The sequence below is a fragment of the Giraffa tippelskirchi genome, chromosome 2 (genome assembly GCF_054371585.1).
Source record: "Giraffa tippelskirchi isolate mGirTip1 chromosome 2, T2T-mGirTip1v1.2.pri, whole genome shotgun sequence".
NCBI lineage: Eukaryota > Metazoa > Chordata > Mammalia > Artiodactyla > Giraffidae > Giraffa > Giraffa tippelskirchi.
Window position 1 is genome coordinate 219,025,382 of NC_137276.1, and position 26,723 is coordinate 219,052,104.

The following is a 26,723-nucleotide window of genomic DNA, read 5'->3' on the forward strand; positions in this document are numbered from 1 at the left end:
GTAATGATTTGGCTATTTTCCTTATTTCTAAAATGAGGAAGAGAGTTTGATTTAATGATGATAAGGTTCTGTGTGATCGCTGGGTCAGGAAGATCCCCTGGAGGAGGAAATGGCAACCCACTCCAGTACTCTTGCCTGGGAAATCCCATGGACAGAGGAGCCTGGTGGGCTACAGCCCATGGGGTTGCAAAGAGTCGGACATGCCTGAGAGTCTGAGCACAGTGTTCTTTATAATTTAACATTTTATGTTTCTAAATAGGGGGAAATGTACCATATTTAGCCTGTGAAGGTAAAGTTATTTTGTGTGGAGTTGTGAGCATGTTTTTATTCTAAACTGCCTCTTTCAGAGTTCTTATTGGTTAGAACACAGAGTTTGTTTTAAAAGGAGTAAGATGGGGTGCCAGAAGTGGCTTGGTATTCATGGAGCTCATGTCTTCCTGTGTATTCTGTTTAAAATTTCTATTTGATGCAGTAAGAAAAAGGAATTTAATGACAGTTTTGATGAGTGAAGCAATATGCCAAAAAATGATATTTAAAGTAGACAATTATTTTGACCCTTACCTATGGAATAAAGAGGAGGAAAGAGGTAACTTTAGCCCAGGTACTAGGTAATAGAATCCAAGATTAAAGTGACAGCTGTCAAAAATTGTTTAAAGAGAGTTAAATCCGAAAGACATTCAAAATAGAAATTGAAAGACTTCCCCTGGTGGTCCAGCGGTTAAGACTTCGCCTTCCGATGCAGCGGCTGCAGGTTCAGGCCCCTGGTTGGGGAGCCAAGATCCCACATGTCTCATGGCCAAAAAACCAAAATGTAAAATCAGAAATCATATTTTAACAATTCAACAAAGACATCAAAAGAATCTGCAAAAAAGTATAATGAAAAATAATAAAATAGAAATTGGTAAGTCTTACAGCAGTACTCTTGCCTAGAAAATCCCATGGATGGAGGAGCCTGGTGGGCTGCCGTCCATGGGGTTGCTGAGAGTGGGACACGACTGAGCGACTTCACTTTCACGCATTGGAGAAGGAAATGGCAACCCACTCCAGTGTTCTTGTCTGGAGAATCCCAGGGACGGGGGAGCCTGGTGGGCTGCTGTCTATGGGGTCACACAGAGTCGGACACGACTAAAGCAACTTAGCAGCAGCAGCAGTGGTAGATCAAATATAGGGGCCATCAAAGACACCAAAACAATACTTGTAAACGTGAAGAATCAGAGAAATTATAATATTTAAATGGAATAGAAATGATTACTTTCTATACTTCAGGAGGCAACAAAATAGTCAACTAAAAACGTCTGTTAGGCTAGTGGAAAGAGGGTGAGACATGTCACTCCTCTGTACCTATCCCCTTTATTCAAGTGGTAAATAAAAATAGAAAGGTAAATTCATTCTGGGAGGAAACATGGAGGTAGATTAGTAAGGGTCATAGGACTGACCTCTGGAGAATGCGCTCAGTTAAAGAATATAAAGGAGCAGAGACAATGAAGAAAAAGTGCCCAAGGAAATAATGGACAATCAACAGAACAGTGTCCTGGATGCAGAGAGGAATTTTGACAAGTGAGCTGTTATCTGGAGGCCAAGGATGAAGAAAGGGAAAGATCAGAGTGAAGTAATGGGTAATCTGGGGGATTAAAGAGTTAAAAAAAAAAAATTAGCATTTGAATGGAACTCTAGGATTGAAAAAAAATGAATGCTTTTAGAGGAATTATAGTATTTAATTCTCCTGTTAACATCCCTGTGTGGTAGCTAGAAACTATTTTTATCACAGTTTCATACGTGAGAAGCAGAAGCTTAGGATGTCTTTAGGGGTATACCCAGAGGTAGGACAAGAAGAAGTTAGAACTGCTGACTCCAAATCCCATTTTTATTTTTTTTTTTTGTGGGAGACAAAGTATCGGGACAAGGAGAAGGCTGAGGAGATTGGATGCAGGAGAAGAGGAGACAGGGAGCTTCAGTCTTTTATGTGCAGATTTAGAATCGGCACACAGCGTCCCACAGGCACAGTGCAAAGATGACTAACTCCTATCATAATAAGAAAATAATTTGAATATTCTATTTAGGCTGTGGTTCATGGTTTAAATATCTTAATGTGTTATTAAAATACTTCTTGACATTTAGTAATATTTGCAGTGTGGCTGTCTCAACATATATAAATGCCTTTCACGTTCACAACTCAAATTGAATTCAGAGCAGTATTAACCTGAAGGGTAACCCATAAGCCTGCAATAAATATTTCATGATCTGAAAATCCTATTTAAGTAAATGGGGAAAATATCCAAAAATGAGCACATTCAATATCGTCAGGGATTTATTATCGAATTTAGTCAACCTAACAGCATCACAGATCATTATAAGGGAAATGGAAAAAGTCCTAATTTTCTAGCCCTTTTTCTAAAAGATAATATTAAAAGAAAAGCATTGATGTTGTCTTAAACAAAAATAAATATTCTTATATATCATGCATTTACTAAATTTTGTATATGTGTTCTTTTTTAAATTGCTAAGTGCTATCTGATAGCAAGGGTGTTTCTTCCTTTATTTTGAAATACAGAATAAGTCTTTTAGCTCATTTCTTTGGTACCATTTTGCAATTTCTTTTGTCTTTTACTGCTTCCCAACTTTAGTTTCCATGGGAACAGGATCAGTCAGAAAGTATTTGGGACTTTTTAGAATGTTGAGTCCAGGGTTCCTAATTAGGCTTCAGGCGCTTATAGTTTAATTAATATGAGTCTCTGCATTATATCTTTGAAGGTGGGGAAAACTGGGTTATGATTTCATACTATGTTTACCTTTTTGAAGATTTTTCAATGAATATTTAGATCAGAGATCTTTAAGATCATCTAAAAGTGTCATAGTACATGCCTGACAAAGAATAAAAATAGTTCTAGGTATACCATTATTGAGAGATAAGGAGACTTAAGAGACATTAATTATTACAGTTAAGTTCATCAAAATTAGTTAAAATTTTCTTAGCTGAAAATGTTATCTGTTGAAATACAGCATATTGTGAGTAGGAAGAATTGTATTGGGCTTTGATTTGGAGCAGTGAGTAATTCAAAGTTGAAAGAGGTAAGATAGAAAGTAACATAATTGAAAAGCCTCCAAACTGTATAAAATAGGTCTTGAATAACTCCTGTATCCTCTTTGGTACCCAATTTGCAATTTTGTTATGGGAACAGGTGCCACCAGTGGATCATAATATTGATCATAAGTTTTACTCTTGAAAAATTATAGTTTTGTTACATCAGCTTTATAAGTGGGGAACACTCTCAGTTTATTAAACAAAGCTTCCACATTTGTTATCTCAAAGTGAGTTCAAGGAATTCAGTTGGGAACTACCATCAGAAGGAGGGGTTCCTGCCTCAGGAGGCGTGGTGGAGTTCTGTGGGACCTATTTGACTGCCACAGTGATGGGTGAGTGCTGCAGGTTTATAGGACAGGAGCCAGGCTGATAAACATCAGTGTACCAGAAAGAGAAAGAAAGTGAAGTTGCTCAGTCATGTCTGACTCTTTGTGACCCCATGGATGGTAGCCTGCCACAGGCTCCTACACCCGTGGGATTTTTCAGGCAGGAATACTGGAGTGGGTTGCCACTTTCTTCTCCAGGGATTCTTCCCAACCCAGGGATCGAACCTGGGTCTCCCGCACTGCAGGCAGACTCCTTACCATCTGAACCACCAGGTAAGTCCAGACCACATTGCAAAATAAAGAACTTCCCTGGGTCTCTCACCTTTCATTCTCCATGACTTTCTCAGATCTTGTTACATGTTCGTATATGTGCAAAAGTTTTTACCCTATGAACAAATTTTTTTTGTTGTTGCACAACCTTAGTGTAGATCTAAATATACAAGTTTCTATTCTAAAGTCCACAGTAACCCTGTTCTTTACTTTTCTGTACCATTTGGAATGACTTCTGGTTTTCTTACTTCCCTTAAATCCAATTTAACCTTATTATTATTTTTTATTTTTTTTTTTTTTGCCACAACAAGTAGCATGTGAGGTCTTAGTTTCCTGACCAGGGATCAAACTCAGCACTGAGTCTTAACCACTGGACCACAGGGAGGTCCCATTTATGAGCTTTTCAAATTTTTAAAAAATTTTTAAAATATTCTACTTGTAAGAGAGATTGTATGGTATTTGTCTTTCTCTGTCTGATTTATCTCACGTAGCATCATATCCATTCATGTTGTTGCAGATGGCAAAATTTCACTCTATTTTTAATGACTGAATAATATTCTGTAATGGGCTTCCAGGTGACTCAGTGGTGAAGAATCTGCCTGCCATTCTTGGAAATTCGGGTTCAATTCCTAGGTTGAGAAGATCCCCTGGAGAAGGAATCACTCCAGTATTCTTGCCTGAAAAATCCATAGACAGAGGAGCCTGGTGGGGTACAGTCCATGGAGTTGCAAAAGAGTCAGACACGGCTTAAGAGTCAGACATGACTTAGGAACAAAACAACAACAATATTCTATACAATATTGTTTACTTTATTATTTATTATTAATAAATAAATAAAATTTAATAAATTATTAAATAAGTATTAATAAATCGATTTAATATTAATTATATAGAATAATATAATTCTATATATAGAATTATATTCTACACATATTATATATATAAAGAAACCACGGTTTCTTTACCCATTTGTTCACATGTTGACTATTATCAATAATATTATTAACATTATAAATGTAGATTAATATCTGACTTCTTCATTGTGTCTTCTATTGTACCATGTATAAGTATTTATAAATTGAGACCTATATTATGTTACTATAAGTTGTTTTCCTTTTATTTCTCCTTAATATTAAAGAAATACTATGTTTAGCTTTCCAAATTCTGTATATATATTCATACACATGCATATATGTAGTGTTATATTATCTATAAATTTTGTTTCAGGATCATAAAAAAGGGCTTTCCAGGTGGTGCAGTGGTAAAGAATCCACCTGCCAATTCAGGATAATAAAAAAGGCATCAAAGATTTATTATGAAAAGAGATTCTGATAGTGCTGAGGACCAATTAATTAAAATATATAAATTTAAATTACATATATTTCATATTTGCCCTAAATTCTTCAGTGTGTGGCAGTTGAAGATAGGAAATTTATTACATATTCTATTTCTAGAGAAACAACCTTTCCTTTCTGAGGTCCATTTTTAGCTGATATGAAAAAAAAAGTTAAATGGGAGAAAAATGTTAAAAATAATGACTCTACAGACTATACTGCAGAAAAACCACATGTGCATGTATGCACATTTCACTAACATATGCTAGTTTTTTTTCTTTTATATGTAGTGAAGGTATTGCTACTTTAGAGTTATGGAGGAGAAGGGGGTGACAGAGGATGAGATGGTTGGATGGCATCACTGACTCAATGGACTTGAGTTTGAGCAAACTCCAAGAAATAGTGAAGGACAGGGAAGCCTGGTGTGCTACAGTCCGTGGGGTCACAGAGTCAGACACGACTTAGCGACTGAACAAGTGTCAATATTACTTTTGGCTTTTTGTACAAAGAGGCTATAGATTTTTCATATTGTCAAAGAAATGTTAAAATATAACTAAAGCTTAATACTTTAATTTGACTAGTCTTCCTTATTGGAAGGCTTCCCTGATAGCTCAGTTGGTGAAGAATCTGCCTGCAATGCAGGAGACCCCGGTTTGATTCCTGGGTTGGGAAGATCCACAGAAGGGATAGGCTACCCACTCCAGTACTCTTGGGCTTCCTTTGTGGCTCAGCTGGTAAAGAATCCACCTGCAATGCAGGAGACCTGGGTTGGGAAGATCCCCTGGAGAAGGGAAAGCCTACCCACTCCAATATTCTGGCCTGGAGAATCCTATGGACTATATAGTCCATGCAGTCACAAGAGTCAGACATGACTGAGAGACTTTCACATTCACTGGTCTAGTGTGTCAGCCATTGTGCTACTTAAAAATATATATAGTTTATAGTATACTTAAAATATATTTTACATTAGATATATAGTTTATAGTACATAGAAAATACAGTAAAAGAATTTATACATCTGATTTGAAGACAAACCATATTCAGTCTTGTTTACAACAGATATTTAATTATTTCCTTTTGTGTGTTAAGCACACTATAGGTACAAATGTGTCGGACAATTCCTAATATCACCATGTACCAACCCTACCCAATAAAGGAATCAGATATGTAAAAGATGCTTTGTTAAAATAAGCAAATACAGGCTTGTGAAAAATGCTGTGTCAGGTGGATGGAGGAGTATGTAGAGAAGGACAGAAAGGGTAGAGAAGGCTTTTCCTTTCCTGATATTTCAGCAGGGGGTTGACTTAAACAGAGACATTCACCATTTCTCAGGAGAGTGTTGGAGAGCTGACATTTTTGGCAGAGAGAATGGAGACTGGAAAGGCATTTGGAGTGGAGAGAACCTATGTGAATGGGATCCCTATAGTGGGTGACTTGAAGGTAGGGTATGGTGGTAGTGGTTGAGGCGGAGACTGAAAGATAGGAACTAGGTCTGGAAGGCCATTTGAAGGAACTTGGAATTCCTCCTGAAGGCAAAGGGGAAGCTCTGAAGAAAGCTAAGTACTGATCAGATTGTGTTTTCAGAATCTATAACTCTTGTAGGAGTCAGGCAGATGAATTGCGAACTTGTCCACATCTGTATTCATTCTTAGCTGTTTCCCTCCTGAATCAAAGGAAAAGGAGTTTCTCCTGTTAAAAGCCAATTTCTTACCTGTGGTCATGATGCTCTTCTTCTAGGCTCTCTGAGTCCTTTTCTTAAGCAATTATTCCCTGTCTCATGTATCTTCAACTTAAGTTCATTATTAGCTCTTTTATCACAGGCTTGCATAGTTCAGGCTCCACAGTTTTGAGAGGGAAAAAAGTCCACCATGATTCTGTAGCCAAATGCCATGAATTGGTGCTCTATATTTATTTTCTCCATTTTTTACTAACCATTCAGTTCAGTTCAGTTCAGTCGCTCAGTCATGTCTGACTCTTTGCGACCCCGTGAACCGCAGCATGCCAGGCCTCCCTGTCCATCACCAACTCCCTGAGTCCGCCCAAACCCATGTCCATCGGGTCGATGATGCCATCCAGCCATCTCATCCTCTGTCGTCCCCTTCTCCTCCTGCCCTCGTTGTGGGAAGACGCTTTACCGTCTGAGCCACCAGGGAAGCCCACTGACCATTCAACCCACATCAAACTGCACCTTCCCACACCATTGCAAGCACTATCATTATATCACCTGTAACTTATTAGTTCCTAAATTCATGGCTTACTCTCATCTAAACCTTGCTTGACCTCTAGGACATCAAAACATTGTTGATACTCCCTCCTTGCGAGTCTGCCCATCCTTGATTTCCATGACAACATTCTTTCCTGGTTTCTCTTCTTTGATTGCCTCTTCTCAATCTTCTACATAATTTTTTCTTGGACTTTTTCTGACTTATTCTCCTCTAAGTCATAGTTCCTCTTGGAAGATAGCTAAGAATGAATACAGATGTGGACAAGTTCATGATTCATCTGCCTAACTTCTACAAGAGTTAGATTCTGAAAACACAATCTGATCATAATTAGCTTTCTTCAGAGCTTCCCCTTTTGATTCCTTAGTGTACTACAAGCTCTAAAAAAAATTCTATAGTAGATAACTTCGTTTAACTTGCTTACCCAGCGTTTGTCAAATCTTTATGATTGTGGAAATTTCATCCTTCTACGAAATTCTAAATGTCAGTGGCCAATCTAAGGGATAGAAGACAGAAAAGGAAGTCAGAAAAAAGAATCAAGAGGAAATGGTGTCACAAAACCCACCAAATGTGGCAAATCTTTAAATGCTATTTAATTTCATCAAAGTAGATTCAGAAAGAAAGTTCCATGGGTAGTGAAAATGTTATTCAGAGCTTCCACTGGAGAACTTCCTAGAGGTGATGAGATTTAAGTGGGACATTGAATATTGGAAAGAATTTTAATGGAGAATTTTAGAGCCCACACTTCCCTTCCAAGTGAAGACTATGTGAAAATGATAAGGAAGATTAAAAAACATGTTCTTGAAGATATAGACATGTCTTCAAGAAATTTGTTAAGACTTAAAAGACAGTGATTGATTTTGTAAGGTTGTTCTAGATCAGCTTTCTCAGAAAACGATTGATTACAGAACATTTTTAAAAATTACAGTGTGTTGTCGAATCTCCAAAAAGAACAAAGAACAGTTGTATTAAACACTTCAAAATTACTTTATTACTGTAACTCATTATGATGCTTGTATTAGTCAGAATTCTCCAGAGAAACAAAGTCAATGGGATATATGTGTGTGTGTGTGTGTGTGTGTGTGTGTGTGTGTATAGATAGATATGCTGGGCTGTGCTAAGCAAGCTTTGCAGCCCTATGTACCATAGCCCACCAGGCTCCTCTGTCCATGGGATTATCCAGGCAAGAATACTGGAGTGGGATGCCATGTTCTCCTCTAGGGGATCTTCCCAACCCAGGAATCAAACCCACATCTCTTATGTTTTCATGCATTGGCAGGCAGCTTCTTTACCGCCAGTGCCACCTGGGAAGCCCCAGATAGATAGGTCGATAGATTTATTTTAAGGAACTGGCTCATGTGATTAAGAAGGCAAGCAAATCCAAAATCTGCACAGTGGTCCAGCAAGCTGGAGACCCAGGAAGAGCCAGTTGCTGCAGGTTAAGTTCCAAGGCTGTCTATAGGCAGAATTCCCTCTTGCTTGGGGGAGGTCAGTCTTTTGTTCTATTCTAAACTTCTACTGATTAGTTGAGGCCCACCCACATTATGGAGGGGAATTTACTCAAATTCCACCAACTTGAATGTTAATCTCATGCAAAACACTCTCATGGAAACAGCCAGAATAATGTTTGACCACATATCTGGGCAGTGTGGCCCAGCTAAGTAGACACAAAATTAACCATCACAGTGCTATTTTAAATTGTGCATATGGGATGGGGAGGGAGGTGGGAGGGGGGTTCAGGATGGGGAACACATGTAAACCCATGGCTGATTCATGTCAATGTATGGCAAAAACTACTACAATATTGTAAAGTAATTAGCCCCCGACTAAAATAAATAAATTTATTTAAAAAAAAAATTGTGCATAAAAACTTTTAAAAAGTAAATAATTTTGTTTTAAAAATAAAATTTATCTATGTAATTATTAACATTAGAATTTTTTAATTAAGTTTATTTTTACTTTTAAGTGACAGAGATATGTTTACGACAAGAATGGTAATTTATGGCATTTAAAATCACATTTAGCATCAAATATATTTGTATGTTTAATTTTTTGTTGCTGCTATGCTGTGCTTAGTCGCTCAGTCGTGTCTGACTCTTTGTGACCCCATGGACTGTAGCCCGCCAGGCTCCTCTGTCTGTGGGGATTCTCCAGGCAAGAATACTGGAGTGGGTTGCCATTCCCTTCTCCAGGGGATCTTCCCAACCCAGGGATCAAACCCAGGTCTCCTGCATTGCTGGTGGATTCTTTACCATCTGAGACACTAGGGAAGCCCCTTTTTGTTGCTATATTATATTAAAATTGGCTCTCCAGTGATGTTGTAATAAACTAAGTGTTTTATTTTCAAATTGGTGGCTTCAAATTTTTTCATTGTTTAATCTCGTGCATCTCTTCCTTAATTTAAGAAATTAAGCATAGCTCTTTATATTCCATTTTCATTTCCTCTATAGTTAACTTCATTTCTTCATTTGGCAAATATTTATTGAGTATCTACTATACACCAATCATTATTGTTGGCCCTTAGGATATTGGTAAAGACGTAAAGGCCCCTGTCCTCAGTGTGTGTGCTGTGCTAAGTCACTTCAGTTGTGTCCGACTTTTTATGACCCTACAGACTGTAGCCCACCAGGCTCCTCAGCCCATGGGATTTTCCAGGCAAGAATACCGGAGTGGGTTTCCATGTCCTCCTCCAAGTGATCTTCCCGACGAAGGGTCGAACCCACGTCTCTCATGTGTCCCTGCATTGGCCGGCAGTTTCTTCACCACTAGTGCCACCTGGGAAGCCCCTTACCCTCAATACATAAGCACATTATATACCATGTTAGAATGACAGCTGAAATGGAAGAAAAGAGAAATCAAAACAAGATAAAAGGAATCAGGAGTTTGGAAAGGAAAAGGTCAGGTGAAGGTGAGGTTGTGATATTATTAGGGTCATCATAGTAGAGAAGGAAATGGCAACCCACTCCAGTATTCTTGCCTGGAGAATCCCAGGGACGGGGGAGCCTGGTGGGCTGCCGTCTGTGGGGTCACACAGAGTTGGACACGACTGAAGCGACTTAGCAGCATCAGAGTAGACTTCATCAGGGAGGTATCTTGAGAATAAACTTGAAGTGAGGGACTTAGTAGACATCTGAAGGAAGAGGCTTTCAGGCAGAGAAAATAGTCAGAGCCTGGCCTGTTTTAGGATGAAGAAGGAGGCCTTTGTCCCTGGAGCAAATGTTTAGGAAAGTGTTAAGGAAAGTCTGAAAGGCAATGAGGCCAAATTGTGTAGGACTTTTACCTTTATCTGGTGAAATGAAGAACTAATCCAAGGTGCCACAATCCAATTTAACATTTTAAAGGATCATCTTAATGGATATGTTGAGATTAAATTCTACAGGGGCAACATAGAGTAAAAGGCTTGTCAGGAGTTTACTGCAGTGATCCAGGCAAGAGACAATGGTGCTAATACCACATGGTACAATGGAAGTAGTGAGTGGGGACAGTTTCTGGATGCCTTTTGAAGGTAGAGCTCATAGGTTAGCTGATAAATTGGATATGGTATGGAATTTGGGAAGTGGGATCATTAAAGAGAATTGCAAGGTTTTTGGCTAGAATAACTGGAATATCATTTGAGGTAGGGGAAGTGGAGCTGATTTAGAAAAAAAGATGAGACTTGGACACAGTGTTTGAAATGTGTGTTAGAGCTTCAAGATTGAATAGGCGTTTAGATTTGAGTCCAGAGTTCATCAGAGACACCTAAACCAGAGATATGTGTTTGGGAGTTAACATCTGGGAGCATTTAATGCCATGAGTTTGGATCACATTATTAAGGAAGGAAGTATAGACAGAGAATAGAAAATGTCCCAGGGTAAGACCCATGAGAAGGAAAACCAGACAGATGTGTTGTCCTGGACTGGAAATGATACAAAGGAGAAGGGTATGGTGAACTGTGTCAGATGAAGGTGTGGAAGGTGTCATCAAAACTCATGTTTTACAAATGACAAAACACTTTTCCAAAACAGAGGCTATACCTGTCCCAAACATGTCAAAGCAAGAATTGAATCTTATGGCTTCCTTCTCTAAGCAGCCACTGTAATGAAGTCAAGCTGGTCATTTTAAAAGGAAGAAAAGTGGGAGTTTCCTGGTGGTCTAGTGCTTAGGATTTGGCACTTTCACTGCTGTGGCCTGGGTTCAATCCCTGGTTGGGGGACTGAGATCCCACAAGCTGCACACCACATCCAAAATAAATAAGTAAATGAAAAGGAAGAAAAACTAATAACCATAAGAATTCATTTTCTATTCTTCTAGTCCATCCTAATATGATTACTATGGAATCATTTGTGGAACACTAAATTTGCATCACCACCTTGGATAAAAAAACAATGTGGAGTGAGGAGAGGGAGAGGAAAAGCAAATGTTTGTAGAGAATGGACCGTGGGCCATGTTCAAGGCTAAGAAGTCAGATACTTCATTTAATTTAATCTTTGCAACCAATAAGGAAGGCATTATTAGCTTCATTTTACCAAAACGGGAACTAAGGTTTATAAGGTCGAGGATGTAGCTTTCCCAAGGCCATGTGACTATTCATTCATAGCCTGGTGGTTTTAAGCCTAGCTAAATCTCATTTCCTCTCTGTCAGTTCTGACTTCCTGAAGACAAAAAATGATTCTGTTTGCATCTGGAATAAAGACTTCAGTTCAATTCAGTTCAGTCGCTCAGACTACTCTTTCCTCACCCATCTGGACTTTAATATTGCTTTTTGTTTGATTGTAGATAATATTCAGTCAAAAAGCCAATCCGTGGAAGGTGGCATTGTTGGCGGTACAATACTCTTCAGCTGTTTATACTCAGAGGTGCGAAGTCAGTTGTAATACTTCCTCATCAAAAACTTGAAATGCTAAGACTGACTTTGTGTGCATGCATGCTCAGTTGCTCAGTCATGTCCAACTCTTTGAAACCCCATGGACTGCAGCCTGTCAGGCACCTCTGTCCATGAAATTTCCCAGGCAAGAATACTGGAGCAGGTTGCCATTTCCTTCTTCAGGGACTCTTCCCAACCCAGGGATCGAGCCATCTCCTGCACTGGCAGATGGATTCTTTCCTACTGTGCCACCTGGGAAGCCCCCAAGACTGACTTTATATAATTGAAAAAAAATATCTGGCTGATTCTGCCACAGACTCAGTCTTCCTCATGCTGTATAGGATGTCAAAGCCATTTCATCTGAAATATGTTATGGCAGATAGACTTTTACATGCCATATTTGGACACAAATACCTTTGTCTACCTTTTTAATACTTCATCTGAATAAATATCAAAAATTGGATTTCCAATAGGACATACTCATTTTCTGACCATTCCAGGGTGCAGCTGTGTAGGCCCCACTGATTCAAATGTATGCAGATTGTCTTGATTATGTTGAGTTGCTGTCCCTAAAATACCACAGACTGGATAGCCACAAACATTCATGTCTCACAGTGCTTGGCTAGAAATCCAAGATCAATGTGCTGGAAGACTTGGCATCTGTGAGAGCCTGTTCCCTGGTTGCAGACTGCCAAATTCTTCTTTTGTTTTGTTTTTTTAAACAGCTTTATTGAGATATAATTCACATATCATACAATTCACCCTTTTAAAGTAGATAATTCAATGGGTTGTGTTTTTTTTTTAGCATATTCACAGATTTGTGCAACTGTCACCGCTATCCAATTCTGAAATAGCTTCATTATCTCCAAAAGAACCTCATACCTAGTAACAGTCACTCTCCATTTCCACCTTCCCCAGTCCCTGGCCACTACATACTGTTTTCTGTCTCTGGATTTGCCTATTTCATAAAAATGGAATCATATGTGACCTTTGTGACTGACTTCTTTCACTTACCATAATATTTTCAAAGTTTATCCATGTTTTAGCACGTTATCGGTATGTCATTATTTTACATTGTCAAATAATATGCCATTGGATGGAGAGACCTCATTTTGTTTATCCACTCATCAGTTGATGGACATTTGGTTTGTTTTCACTTTTGGGGTATTTTGAATAGTGGGGACTGCAAACTCCTTGTGTATGCACGTGGGTGGAGAGGGTAAGGGTGCTCTCTGGGGTCCCTTTTTATGAGGACACTAATCCTATTCATGAGGGTTCCATCCTCATGACCTAATCACATCCCCCAAACCCTGCCTCTTAATACCATCACATTAGGGGTTAGGATTTCAACATTTAATTTTGGGGAGACACAAACATTCAGTCCATAACACAGATGTTCATTAAATCACTTCTTTCACTTGGCCTGATTGACTGGCCCTAAAAAGTATGTTTTGCTGTTAGATCACAGATGTGTAGGACCGGTTTTGAAATAAAAGAATGAGTCAGAGAACTGACTTTTTATCTTGGATTTGAGCACCCTAGAAATCACAGTAACTAACCCAGAGCAGCCTTGCCTGACAGTAGTAAGATATGACAGTTAAGCAATGCCAAGCCATTGTTCCCCAGTTCTGCACTTCAAAATAAGTGGTTCTTGTTCCTTTGGCTTCCTGAAGGTTAATCAAAGGAAACATGAAGCAACAATAAACTGAGAAGGTTTCCCTTAGTTTTCAAATCTCTCCTCGAAGCATTTATGGTAATAGAATTTAATTAATGACACATGTATGAAGTGTAAGGGCTAAAACTTTTATGAATCATCCATCAGGAGAGTTAAAAAATAAAATCTATACAACTCTCATATTTTAAGAATTAAAATTTGAGAAAGAAATTACAATTTAATTGGTCACATAAAATCTTAGTATTTTAAAGGTTGAGCTATCAGAATATGGACTCTGGAGACCATTGTCTTTATTATGTGTGTGCTAAGTTGCTTCAGTAGTGTCCGACTCTTTGCAACCCTATGGACTGTAGCCCACCAGGTTCCTCTGTGCATGGGATTCTCTAGGCAAGAATACTAGAATGGGTTGCCATGCCCTCCTCCAGGGGATCTTTCTGACCCAGGGATCGAACCCGTGTCTCTCATTTCTCCTTCACCTGTAGATGGGTTCTTTACCACTAACACCACCTGGGAAGCCCCACTTTCTCTATTATGGGTGGTCAAATCCAGAAAGCCAAATAAATTCATTAATAAGGAGCCATCCATAATTGTGTTCAAGAATGAATTATTTAGAGTTCTCATTAAGAAAAATTTTACCAAAAACCAGTATTTTCCTTGCAAATTTTACAAAATGTGCACAAATTACTGGATCCTGTCCACATCCAGGGCCTTAGGAGGTGTCCAGGCAAGGGAGGATTCCAAAGCTTAAACGTTATTAAACTCATGGTTGGCCTGTCTCCTGTTGTATATCTCTTCATTATATTTGTATAAATCTTCTAATTCAGCAAAAGATAAAAATATTAGCAGTGCTCTAGCTTCTTTTGAGAAATGCAAAGATAACTTCATTTGCTGATTATACTTTTAACAGATGGTGATGTTAGAGATCTTTTTGATACTTTTAATGCTAGTCTCTGTAAAACAGGACTTCCCTGGTGGCTCAGATTCTAAAGAGCCTGCCTGCAAGGTGGGAGACCTTGGTTCGATCCCTGGGTTGGGAAAATCCCGTGGAGAAGGAAATGGCAACCTACTTCAGTATTCTTGCCTGGAGAATTCCATGGATGGAGGGGCCTGGTGGGCTATGGTCCATGGGGTCACAAAGAGTCGGACACAACTGAGCATACTTTGTAAAAAAATTTGTACTCATAGCTGTATGTTCATGCTTTCAAAAAGTGAACTTTTTTGCATTACACTGTTGTTAATGATTCTTGAAATTCACTCAGTAAGGTAGATAAAACTCTTGAAGTATAAAGAAAGTTTAAAACAAACATCTGTATAGAGTAGGGCATAGAGAGAGCTTAGTAGATGGTAGAGAGCGATCTTCTCACATGCATCACTTAAGTGGACTTATAAACATCACATGACTCTAGGATAACCATTTCATTGTCCCCTGATCCAGACAGCCACTGAGTAATCTGTATTGTCAGCTGTTGGAACTTTATGTGCAGGTTCTCACACTGTAGAGCTTCAGAACCAGAGTTCAGAATCCAGATTCAGAAACTTGGTTTTAGCTCTTTGCACATAGCTGATCAAAATTCTGGGGAAATGATTTATAATACCTCTTCTCAAAAATTATTTGTTTGAGAATTAGTGTGTTCATTGCCTCTGAAAAGTGTAACTATCAAATGCTGGTGGCAGTATTGAACATTTAATCTTGAAAAACTATGTTGAAATTTAGGAGTTAGCAACTACCATTTTAGATTAAAAGGCAATGAATAATCTTAAATTAAAATATCATCAAGCTCTCAAAGCTCGATGCACCATCTTTACTTAAAGGATGTGCCTGAGACACAACCCAGATGACCAGGAATCAATTAGTGAAGAGAGACACTCAGACGTGTTGTTGTTCAGTTGCTAAGTCATCTCTGACTCTGCTACCCCGTGGACTGCAGCACGCCAGGCTTCCCTGTCCTTCACCATCTTCCAGAGTTTACTCAAATTCCTGTCATGTCCATTGAGTCAGTGCTGCCATCCAACCATCTCATCCTCAGTCATCCCCTTCTCCTCCTGCCTTCAATCTTTCCCAGCATCAGGGTCTTTTCCAGTGAGTCAGTTCTTCGCATCAGGTGGCCAAAGCATTGGAGCTTCAGCTTCAGCATCGGTACTTCCAATGAATATTCAGGATTGATTTCCTTTAGAATTGACTGGTTTGATCTCCTTGCTGTCCAAGGGACTCTCAAGAGTCTTCTCCAACACCACAGTTCAAAAGCATCAATTCTTTGGCCCTCAGCCTTCTTTATGGTCCAACTCTCACATCCGTACATGACTACTAGAAAAACCCATAGCTTTGACTATATGGACTTTTGCCGGCAAAGTAATGTCTCTGCTTTTTAATACACTGTCTAGGTTTGTCATAGTTTTTCTTCCAAGGAGCAAGTGTCTTTTAATTTCAGGCATATTAAAAAGCAGAGACAGTGCTTTGCCAACAAATGTCCGTCTAGTCAAAGCTATGGTTTTTCCAGTAGTTATGTATGGATGCAAGAGTTGGACCATAAAGAAATCTGAGTACCGAAGAACTGATGCTTTTGAACTGTGGTGTTGGAGAAGATTCTTGAGAGTCCCTTGGACAGCAAGGAGATCCAACCAGTCCATCCTAAAGAAAATCAGTCCTGAATATTCATTGGAAGGACTGATGCTGAAGCTGAAACTCCAATACTTTGGCCACCTGATGCGAAGAACTGATTCACTGGAAAAGACCCTGATGCTGGGAAAGACTGAAGGCGGGAGGAGAAGGGGATGACAGAGGATGAGATGATTGGATGGCATCACCGACTCTATGGACATGAGTTTGAGTAAGCTCCAGGAATTGGTGATAAAGAAGCCTGGCTTGCTGCAGTCTATGTGGTCACAAACAGTTGGACACGACTGAGCAACTGAACTGAACTGAACTGTCTCCCATTTTATTATCCTGACCTTTATTCCTTGTGCTGTGACATCTTTAGTAATGATATCTTATTTTGCACTCACATAGTGTTAGGACCATTACCTCCTGGCACCTTAATCTTAGGAAGAACCAATTAAAACATTGAATGGATAATATTTGTGCCCTGTATTGAGTATGTGATTCTTATTAACATAAATATTAGAAGACAGCATTTCTTCATCTTATCTTGAAGGTCTACTGGATTTGAGTGGACTGCTGTTATCTATCTAAAATCTATAATCAATGCCACTGGTTAATGAATTGTGTTTGGCTGAGGTTGTCACTTGAGGAATATCAAAGAAAAATCTCAGAGTGGTCAAAGGGCTTCTTTCATGTCCTAGTGTGGAGTATCTGGTGAGAAATTCAGCCAATGATGGCTTTCCGATGCTGTTGGTCACTATTAAGCATTTGAAGACTTTGAAATTTCTGAGAATTTATTTTATTGTAAGAAGTTAATTTATTTACTTCATTGTGGATATCACATGAAAAAATTTAATTGTCCAGTTGTTTGGGTAACTGAATGCTGTGAAAGCTTCCCTAAATTTACTAACGCATATAATATTATGAAAACAACTGATACTCAGTTCCAAGACACCAGTTCTCCTTCTTTTACTCAAATGATTAAAAAATCGGAAAAGGGGAGGAGGCATAAAACTTTTGTGCAGTATATAACGAATATACAGGGTTTGTTCAAATTAATTCATTCATCATAAATATTTGCCAATTAATACTTTCTCTGTTAAAATGGAAATTTGTTATATATTCCCTGAATAATGTTTTTACAACCCTAAATATTGAAATGCGTGTGAAATTGTCTGCAGAGTGTCTGAATGTATCATGTTTGATACTGATTTCTCCCAAGGCCTTGCACTGATGTGAGAATGGGGGGTGAGGGGTGGAGTGGGAGGAGGCCTGTGGAGTCAGACTAACTGCCTGTAGATAGACGCACATCTCGGCTTCCCTGCTTTCTAGTGTCGTGACCTTGAGCAAGGTCCTTAACCTCTCTCAGTTGTCGCATCTGTCAAATAAAGATATTAACAGAATGGAGTCACATCTTCGTTAGATGCTATGTTCTTAAGGGGAAAATTTATTCACTGTCAAAATCACCCTTGTCATCATTAACTCACCAGGATATCAGCCACCCGGTAACTCCCAAGTCAGAAACATCTCTTTATTTCTCCTTGCATTTTGGTGTAGCTTCTCTTTCTTGGAAAATAGGACGCCAATGTCTCATTAAGAGGAAGGGCCAGAACAGTTGAAGACTAGAAGGACGTGTTCGTCTGTGTGTCTGTTTCCCTTTCCCTTCTTCTCCCTCCTCCCACCCCCTCCTCTCCCTCCCTTTCTATGACCTGTTATGGTTGAAGGACAGATAGTGAGAGAGATGAGTGTATTATCTAATATATCCTAATTTCTACCTCATTAGGTTACTTTCTGTCCATATAAATATTTATCTGTAATAAATATTGGATAGTATTATTGTTGCTGCTAGCCCTGTGGATCTCACATTTGTTGCTCTCGGGACTTCCCTGGCAGTCCAGTGGTTAAGACTCTGCTCTTCCACTGCAGAGGGGTGTGGGTTTGATCCCTGTTCGGGGAACCAAGATCCCATGTGCCTCACAGCATGGTCACAAAATGAAAAAAAAATTTTTTTCACTCTAATAATTGTATATAAGTGATTATCAAAGCCATAAGACTATTAATTTTTATTTTTGAAAATAATTTATACCCACAATATTTATAACTTGCTTCTATGCATGGTATTCTCTGTAATGTACTTTTAAAAGAAACAACGAACCTCTGTAATATGTCAGTTTTTCCCAGTCATGTTTTCAATGAAAAGTAGTAATTTTTAAATTTTTTTATTTATTTATTTTTAATACCAAAAACATTTTGTATTGAGGTATAGCAGATTGACAATGTTGTGATAGTTTCTTTTTTTTTTTATACTTAAAAACAATGTATATTTACATATCCCACCAGGCTCCTCTGTCCATGGGATTTCCCAGGCAAGAATACTGGAGTGGGTTGCCATTCCCTTCTCCAAATTTCGAGTGAACAGTAATGGATACATGTATATATATGGGTTGAGTCCCTTCACTGAAAAGTGTTAATTGAAATAACATGTTTATAGTAAACTTTTAAATTGTGGTGGTGTAAATACATATTTATTCTTAGTCAAGCTAAATTATTTTAGATGGTGATAGACAGCATAAGAACTTTCATTCTTACAGTGAGGGGTAGAGAAAAGAAACAAAAAGATTTTATTTGACTGAAAGGAATTACTTGACTTCGAGTTTTAGCAGTTATGGAAATAATCATCTCTTGACCTTACTTTATGAACTTCTGCCAGCAGCTCTGGAACACATCCATAACTATGAGAGATGTTTTGCAGCTAAGTTTAAAACAATTGTTGACCTCAACCAGTGGACCTACATGACAGTTTTTTGTTTATTTTTACACTTAACTTACTCAAGATAAGTGAAGGGAAAAAAAATCAATTCAAGAAAGCAGCCAACAGAGCCTATTCCTAAATCTGCCAGTGAAGTGTTTATACAGAACATTTTGTTTTCATACATAGAGTTATTGTGTGTAAGTTAGAGAAATAAAACTGAATTCAAAGACTGAGAAAGACTGGAGCACAGTAGAAATCTTATAATTATTTTTTCAAAATTTAGAACTTTCTGTATAAGCTCAACATAAGTGGCCATACTTTAAAAAATATTTTTGCCTAATGAAAGGCAAACCTTGAAGTAATGCTTCAAATTACAGAAAGAAATATTCAGCTACCAAGAAGTGCTATCTTCATTAATATCATAGAACTAAGCCCCTTTATAATTTTTTTGCCTTCATAGCTTTTCCAGTGCAACCACTCCTTTCTTTTTCCTTGTCTGAGACATTTTTTTTTCTTATTCAAATATATACATAGAAAAGTTATGAGAGAATTAAAATTATTGAAGTTAACAGCTATTCTTTTTCATAGAACTGTAAAAGCCATTTTTGAAAATTGAAGAAATAATTCTCAAAGGAAGTTTTAGCAAGTAGAAAACTGGGACTGAGAAAGGGGTAAGATAATTGAGCCCAGTCCTAAACCTTCCAGTCTCAGATGAGAGTAATGTTTGCCTCAAATGAAAGAAGATCCAAGACTCCTAAAGAAAATAAACATTCTCAGTAGGCAGTGTAGTGTTTGAAAAGCTCAAAGACATGATGTGAAGGGAACAAAGATTACCTTTTCCTATTTTGCCAACATTGTCCCTTCAACTGGTTTCTAGGGAATATGAATCTTCATTGTTTTGTCTAAGAGGTGTAGTAAAACAGTTCAAAAATCACAAGAAACGCCAGTCATAATTGGACCTTCTCTGAGGGCACTAATTTACACATTACTAAAGGGAAAAAGAAACTTTTTCAAAGTGTGTTTCAAAAGTTTCACAGAATAATGGTTTAGAATCAGAATCAATTGGCAAAAACATTCAGCCATCATGTCATTTAAACGTAGGTATAATTCACAAGGACCCATGAGGCCCTGCCTTTCCTCCAGCTCATTTTAGAGGATGCTGACTTGGCCAGCTTACTCTCTTCCCTTCCTCTGTGCTCTGAAATTTTCCAAACCCTCCCTTTGGACTCTACAAAATAAAATTGAGGAAGGAGAGGAGAAGCTGGAAAAGAAAGATGCGAGGGGTGGGGAGATGGTCAGAGGACTATAGGACATATACTGGTATGTGACAGAAGTATGCGGAAAAGGGAAAATAGAGTATTTTAAAAGAGTTCTTAGACCCTTTTATGGTTTTTGATATACACAAGAAAAGGAGTAATTTTGAAATTATTCTTTGGTGGTCCCAATACCTCCCTAAGACTGAGCCAGATGGGTTAACTGGTTTATGCAAATAAATTTTCTCAAGTGTCAATAAAAAGGATCAGTTCAAGCCTGCATACTTCACATAGATTTCCCCTTTCCATAGTGAAAATGTTTACAGTTCAGAGATATATAGAACCTGAATAGTTTAACAACGTTGAACGGTTAAGTAGAACTAGACATTTAAGATTTGCAGATTTTTGAGATTTTTAATTTCACAATTAGATTTGCTGTTCAGGCTTCCAAGAGAGACAAAAAGGAAAAAAGAAAAATATCCAGTATAGCACGTGTTCTTCTGGAATGATAAAAGCTAGCACAGTAGAAGATTCATTTACATGTCAATCTACATATAGATGAATGATTCGAAGGTGCCATGCCATGTGAAAAATTAATTCTCTCCTTCCTCGAAGTGTAATAAATTATTTCGTAGTTAAGAAATTCTGATCTCATAGGAACTTTCAAAACCACATGGTTTCTTCCCCTCCTTAAGTCTATTCCTGGGTCATCAAACCAGCCTTAGCTGTAAGTCTAGAGCTGTGGTTTTCCACCCAGTATGACTTGCCCATTCCATCCACAGGGGACATTTGGCAATGTCTAGAAACATTTTTGGTTGTCAGGACTTGAGGTGGGAGGGTAGGGATACTCCTAAATCCAGTGGATAGAAGCCAATGATACTACAGATCATCTTACAATGCACAGGACAGCCTCACACAACAAAGAATGATCCAGTCTCAAATGTCAGTACTGTCAGCATTGAGCAGCCCTTGTCTAGAGTCGTCCCTCTGAGATTACCTTGATATCCTTCCGCTCTAGTCATAGCCCCTTAGCTTCCACCTTCGTCTTATTCTTCTAAGCCAATCCTTGCCTTGATCTTAATTACCAATTTTTAACCTATCCCATCTTCATTAGACCGGTGGAATTGTCCAACAGGCATCTTTATTAATCTGCAACCCTTCCTCATAGTTGAGCTTGGGGGGGATGTGATATGGGGCCCAGTATGGAATACTAATAAGTAATGTGGACTTTGGGTATCATTGAGGTAGGTTCAAATCCCAACTCTACCACTTACTACTTATATAACTGTGCCCAAGTCTCTTACCCACTCTGTGCCTCAGTTTCCCCACCTGAAAAACGTGTATAAAAATGGCACCCTACCATAAAGAATTGTGAGAGTTAAGTAAGTTAATACTCATAAAGCATTGGGAACGTTGCCTAACATCCAGGTGACTCATAGTACTATGTGTGTGCTCAGTCATGTCTGACTCTTTGTGACCCCTGGATTGCAGCCCACCAGGCTCCTCTGTCCATGGAATTCTCCAGGCAAGAATACTGGAGCGGGTTGCCATATCCTACTCCCCATTTCCTACAGCCTAGGGATCGAACCTGAGTCTCCTGTGTCTCCTGCATTGGCAGGCAGATTCTTTACCACTTCACCACCTGGGAAGCCCACGTGCTTCATAAACGTTAGTTATTGTTCTTTCTCAAGAGCTTACTAAGGCCTATGTCCTCCAACTCACTTCCTCCTCTGTAGCCCAAGTCCAGGGAGAAGATATATTTTATTCACGATGGTTTCTCTCAAGTGTTTGCCTAAGCTATGAGTCGTTTCCATTTTCCTCACGGTCAGCGTTTCTAAACGTGGAAAGGCAGGAAGTACCCTGGTTTTCTGTCTCTGGTTTTGGCTACCCACATCCCCTCCCTGAGGCAAATAACACTTGACAACATGAAGGTGGGGAAGGACAAAGAAGGGATAGGGGAAATACATCAAAACATTGTCCTGAATGACACGCAATTCTCAGTCTGCTGTTGGAAACTGGTGAGTAAATGGATGAGAGGGTGGATGCCTCATGGGCAATGCTCAATTTTCTGGCACAAGTAACCATGTGGAGCGTGATACCTTTCACTGCATTGAGATTTCATAGGAAGAAAGCAAAGTTTGGGAGCAGGCAAAGTTCTGCTTTGCCATGAGTTTTTGGTGCTTGTAGGAAATGGAGACATAGATACCCAAGAGAAAGAGGACTTTTTAAATTTAATCTCAGTAGAGAGATTATAGCCAGAGGTACAGATTTAGCAAGCAAATGGTAGTTGAGTCAATAAGAGTACAAAAAATAAAATTTAAAAACAAGAGTATGAAAGATTGTGTAGAAAGGAGTTAGTTGAGTGAGGAAAGCAGTTCCTGGATGAATGGATGGATAGATAAATTGGTGAATGGATAAATGCACGGATGGATGGGCAGAACAAGGAGGAAGACGACCCCAACAGGGAGATAGACTGAAGACAGAAGTGAATCATGTCACAGAATTCAAGGGAGTCAAAAGAGTCAGATGGCCTGGAGAGATCAAGTAAGGTAAAAACTGAAAGGGTCCATTGAATATGGCAACAGAGTCATCATTTTTGTCTTGGCGAAAATAGGGTAAGTAAATTATATGAAGACAAAAAACAGGTGGTAGAATGAGCAGAGAGCTAGCATTTCTAGTATATTGTAGAAATACATCTTCAGGAAGTAACCTTCCTTAGATCTGATGATAAATTTAATTTCATCCTAGATTATTTCATGTATAATTTTTGGGTAAACAGCAGTTGCACTGCTTTGCCTAAATTGTTTACCCAAGATGACCAGCAAGAATGCTTTGCATTAAAATAATTAACATCAATCTATAGTATATTTTTGACACCTTCCCAAAAGAATGACTTGTTTTCTGGAACCCTTCATTAGTATTATTTTGCTCTAATTTCGTTTACTTGATTCTTCTCATTAGTAAACAATAAGAAGTGGTCTCATTCATTTGTTCAATAAATATTTATTGTGCTTTGCTTTATTCCGGGCATTGTTCTTGGTATTTGGACTATATCAGAGAATACAACAGGCAAATAATCTTGTCCTTGTAGCATTTAAATTTCAGAATTGTATACTAATAGGAAGTGATTGAAATTATTTTTAAGCATAGTCATGAAACTGGGCCATAGAATAACATCCATGAAGTGAAATAATACAAAATAGCATATCAGAGTTTGAATTAGAAAGTTTTTAACTCCTGGTTCTGCTAGTTTGTTACTTAAGCCTGGATCATGCCTACCACACTAAGTCGTTTCGAATACTGAATTTTATCAAGTAAAAGAAGTTTACGAAAACAGTTTTTAAAATGAAAACTTCTCTGTAAGTTTACAGGAATGATGATGATGCCTTCATCATTATCATCATCATCACACTGCTATCAAATCCCATTAGACTTCATAATCCATCAGTCATTTCAACTTATGGACCAGTCCTGGAAAAATCATTGCAGTGTTTAGGAGGAAATCAAATATGTTCTGTTTGTATTTTTCATCATAACTTTATATACAAAGTTTATAAGCATTTTATATTATCGATACATTTCATAGTCAAAAATATGTTAAAGGACTTATTTCTATATTATTTAGGTATAGTCAGGGATAAGCTCATAAAAAAATTTATATCCTTACATAGGGCACTAAAAATAGTTAGCTTTTATTCACAGGGAACGATGATACCTTTGACAGTGCTAGATCACATATTAGGTTGAATTAAGGACACAAACACTTGTTTAAGAATTGAACTTATAAGAGTGTATTGTCTGTGGGGACGGCAGGGGTTAGGGGAGGAACGCAAAAAGGTTCATGAGTTTTGCTTTGGGAAATGCTTAAAGGCCTAAACCAAATTGTAGAAAATGCAAAAAACATATATAGTTTGCCTTGGCTTTTCCTGTTTTTTTTTAATTTATTTTTAATTGGAGGATAATTGCTTTACAATGTTGTGTTAGTTTCTGCTGTACCACAATGTGAATCAGCTACATGTATTCTATACATCCCCTCCCTCCTAAGCCTCCCTCCCACCCCTCGAGGTCATCACAGAGCACCAAGCTGAGCTCCCTGTGCTAAGGTTTTTCTGATTTTGATACTTTAAAAGTGAAGTATTATGAATTGTGTGATACCGTCACCAAACTTTAGGCCAGTTTTCTTTAATACTGCATCCCATTCAGACATTTGATGGACTTTGCACTATTTTAATCATCTTGTCTGTTTTAATCTTCCAGATCATAAGGCCTATGGATTCTCAGCCTCAAAAGACCATCAAGTAGTCACGGCAATAGAGTATCAAGGTAGAGTGCCTTGCTCCTTTTCACAGGCTGTATTGTTTGAAGAACTCATGGGGATGACATACGTGTCTTATTTGTCAGAAACTCACTCCACACTAGCTCCTCTGCTGAAATGCTCCTCCCTGCTGTTTCTACCTTGAGAACTCTTTCTCCACCCCCTCAGTGGAAATTTTGGACACTCCATGAAAGGCTTGATGTACAAAGAAGGTCTCTTATTACATAAAGTATCTGCAGCAAAAAAAAATCTAATTGTAAAACAGGGAGATGGAAATCTTGGAAAGTTGCAAGGTTAGCTAGATTTAGTCAATGGAAATTAACACTGCAAACTCCACACTGTGTATTAGGCAATGGCACTCCACTCCAGTACTCTTGCCTGGAAAATCCCATGGATGGAGGAGCCTGGTAGGCTGCAGTCCATGGGGTCGCTAAGAGTTGGACACAACTGACTGACTTCATTTTCACTTTTCCCTTTCATGCATTGGAGAAGGAAATGGCAACCCACTCCAGTGTTCTTGCCTGGAGAATCCCAGGGACGGCAGAGCCTGGTGGGCTGCCGTCTATGGGGTCGCACAGAGTCGGACACAACTGAGGTGACTTAGCAGCAGCATTAAGGGTATCATTTTTAAAATTTATTTTAGCTTCTTAAAAGATTTATAAGGGAGGAGTTGGTATTTAACAGATATAAAGTTTCAATTTTACAAGATAAAAGAGTTCTGGAGATTGCTTACACATCAGTGTGAATATATTGAACACTATTGAACTGTACAGTAAAAATCATTAAGAAGGTAAATTTTAAGTTATGTGTATTTTATAACAATTTCTTAAAAACTTTAAGGATCTAATGTGTGCATGCTCAGTCACTTCAGTCATGTCTGACTCTTTTTGACCCCATGGATTAGCTCGCCAGGCTTCTTTGTCTGTGAGATTCCCCAGGCAAGAATACTGGAGTGGTTTGCTGTTTCCTTCTCCAGAGGATCTTCCTGACCCAGAGATCGAACCCACCACATCTCTTGCATTGGCAGGTGGATTCTTTGCCACTGAGTCACCAGGGAAGCCCCTAAGGATCCAATAACAAAAAATAATTATTGCTGTTCAGTCGCTCAGTCGTGTTTGACTCTTTGCCACCCCATGGACTGTAGCACGCCAAGCTTTTTTGTCCAAAAAGAATTATAGGAGTTTTTATAAATTTACTTCAGTTTTGACTATGTACTACTTTTCTGAAGGATATTTTTACCTAGAACACATTAATAATGCTGGGCAACCTGAAAAATGACTATTTCTTAAGTATGATGCTTCTTTACACGATAAACATTTAAGAAACTGGTTTCAAATGTCTGATCCCTCTTTTGAGGCATGTCTTAAAAGACATATATATGATGCTCATATATGAGCAGGCTTATGCAGAGAGTGTTCAACTGTGTGAGCAGTAAGTCAGAATTTAATAGCATGCTTTTCTCCACAGAAGTAATTTATGGCAATTTGTCAGAATTACTTTGGTAGTTCCAATTCTATTCTTGCATTATGTAAGATTTTGATGATTTCTAACCTGAGCACAGAAGTGAAAAGCAAACAATAGTCAACAATACAGAAACTAGAAAAATTAATATTCACAATGATTCTGTGTGATTCCTAAAAATGATTATTTTGCTACATGTTGAAAAGAATGCCTTTTCGAAACAAAGAATTATCTTTTCTCAATCCAAACCAACAGAGGTATTTTTGGTAATGTAATAATCATCTTAATAGAAAAGCTTGGTGTGTTTTTCTGTTTTAATATGCCTTGTTTTGGGAAAGTATGATTTATATCTATATTATTTTCTTTGCTGTCTCAAACACAGGTAATGCTTCAGTTCAAATCTGAGTAATTTGGTAGCAAATATATGATGGTGTTAAGTATGGATTTCTGTCATGCCAGGGCAAGCTTATAACTGTAAGTAAGGGAAGTACCTCATGAGTAAAAGTAATAATGACCATTTATGGAGCATGGACCATATGCATAGTACCATGTGCACCCAAATGTGTAAATACATTATCACATTTAATCTTT

General features: G+C 38.3%; 1 protein-coding gene across 8 annotated transcripts in view; it reads left to right on the forward strand.

Annotated features, from left to right (window-relative positions):
- Nucleotides 1-26,723, forward strand: part of JAM2 (junctional adhesion molecule 2) — a 74,354-nt gene that overhangs the window by 19,136 nt on the left and 28,495 nt on the right. For all 8 annotated transcript variants that reach the window (XR_014073259.1, XR_014073258.1, XR_014073257.1 and 5 more), the window contains exon 2: nt 24,614-24,679. Coding sequence is in view for 4 of the 8 variants with exons in the window: in XM_081557462.1 (XP_081413588.1) it covers nt 24,614-24,679 (66 nt within the window). In the remaining 4 variants the exon portion in view is untranslated. The remainder of the gene's footprint in view (nt 1-24,613; nt 24,680-26,723) is intronic.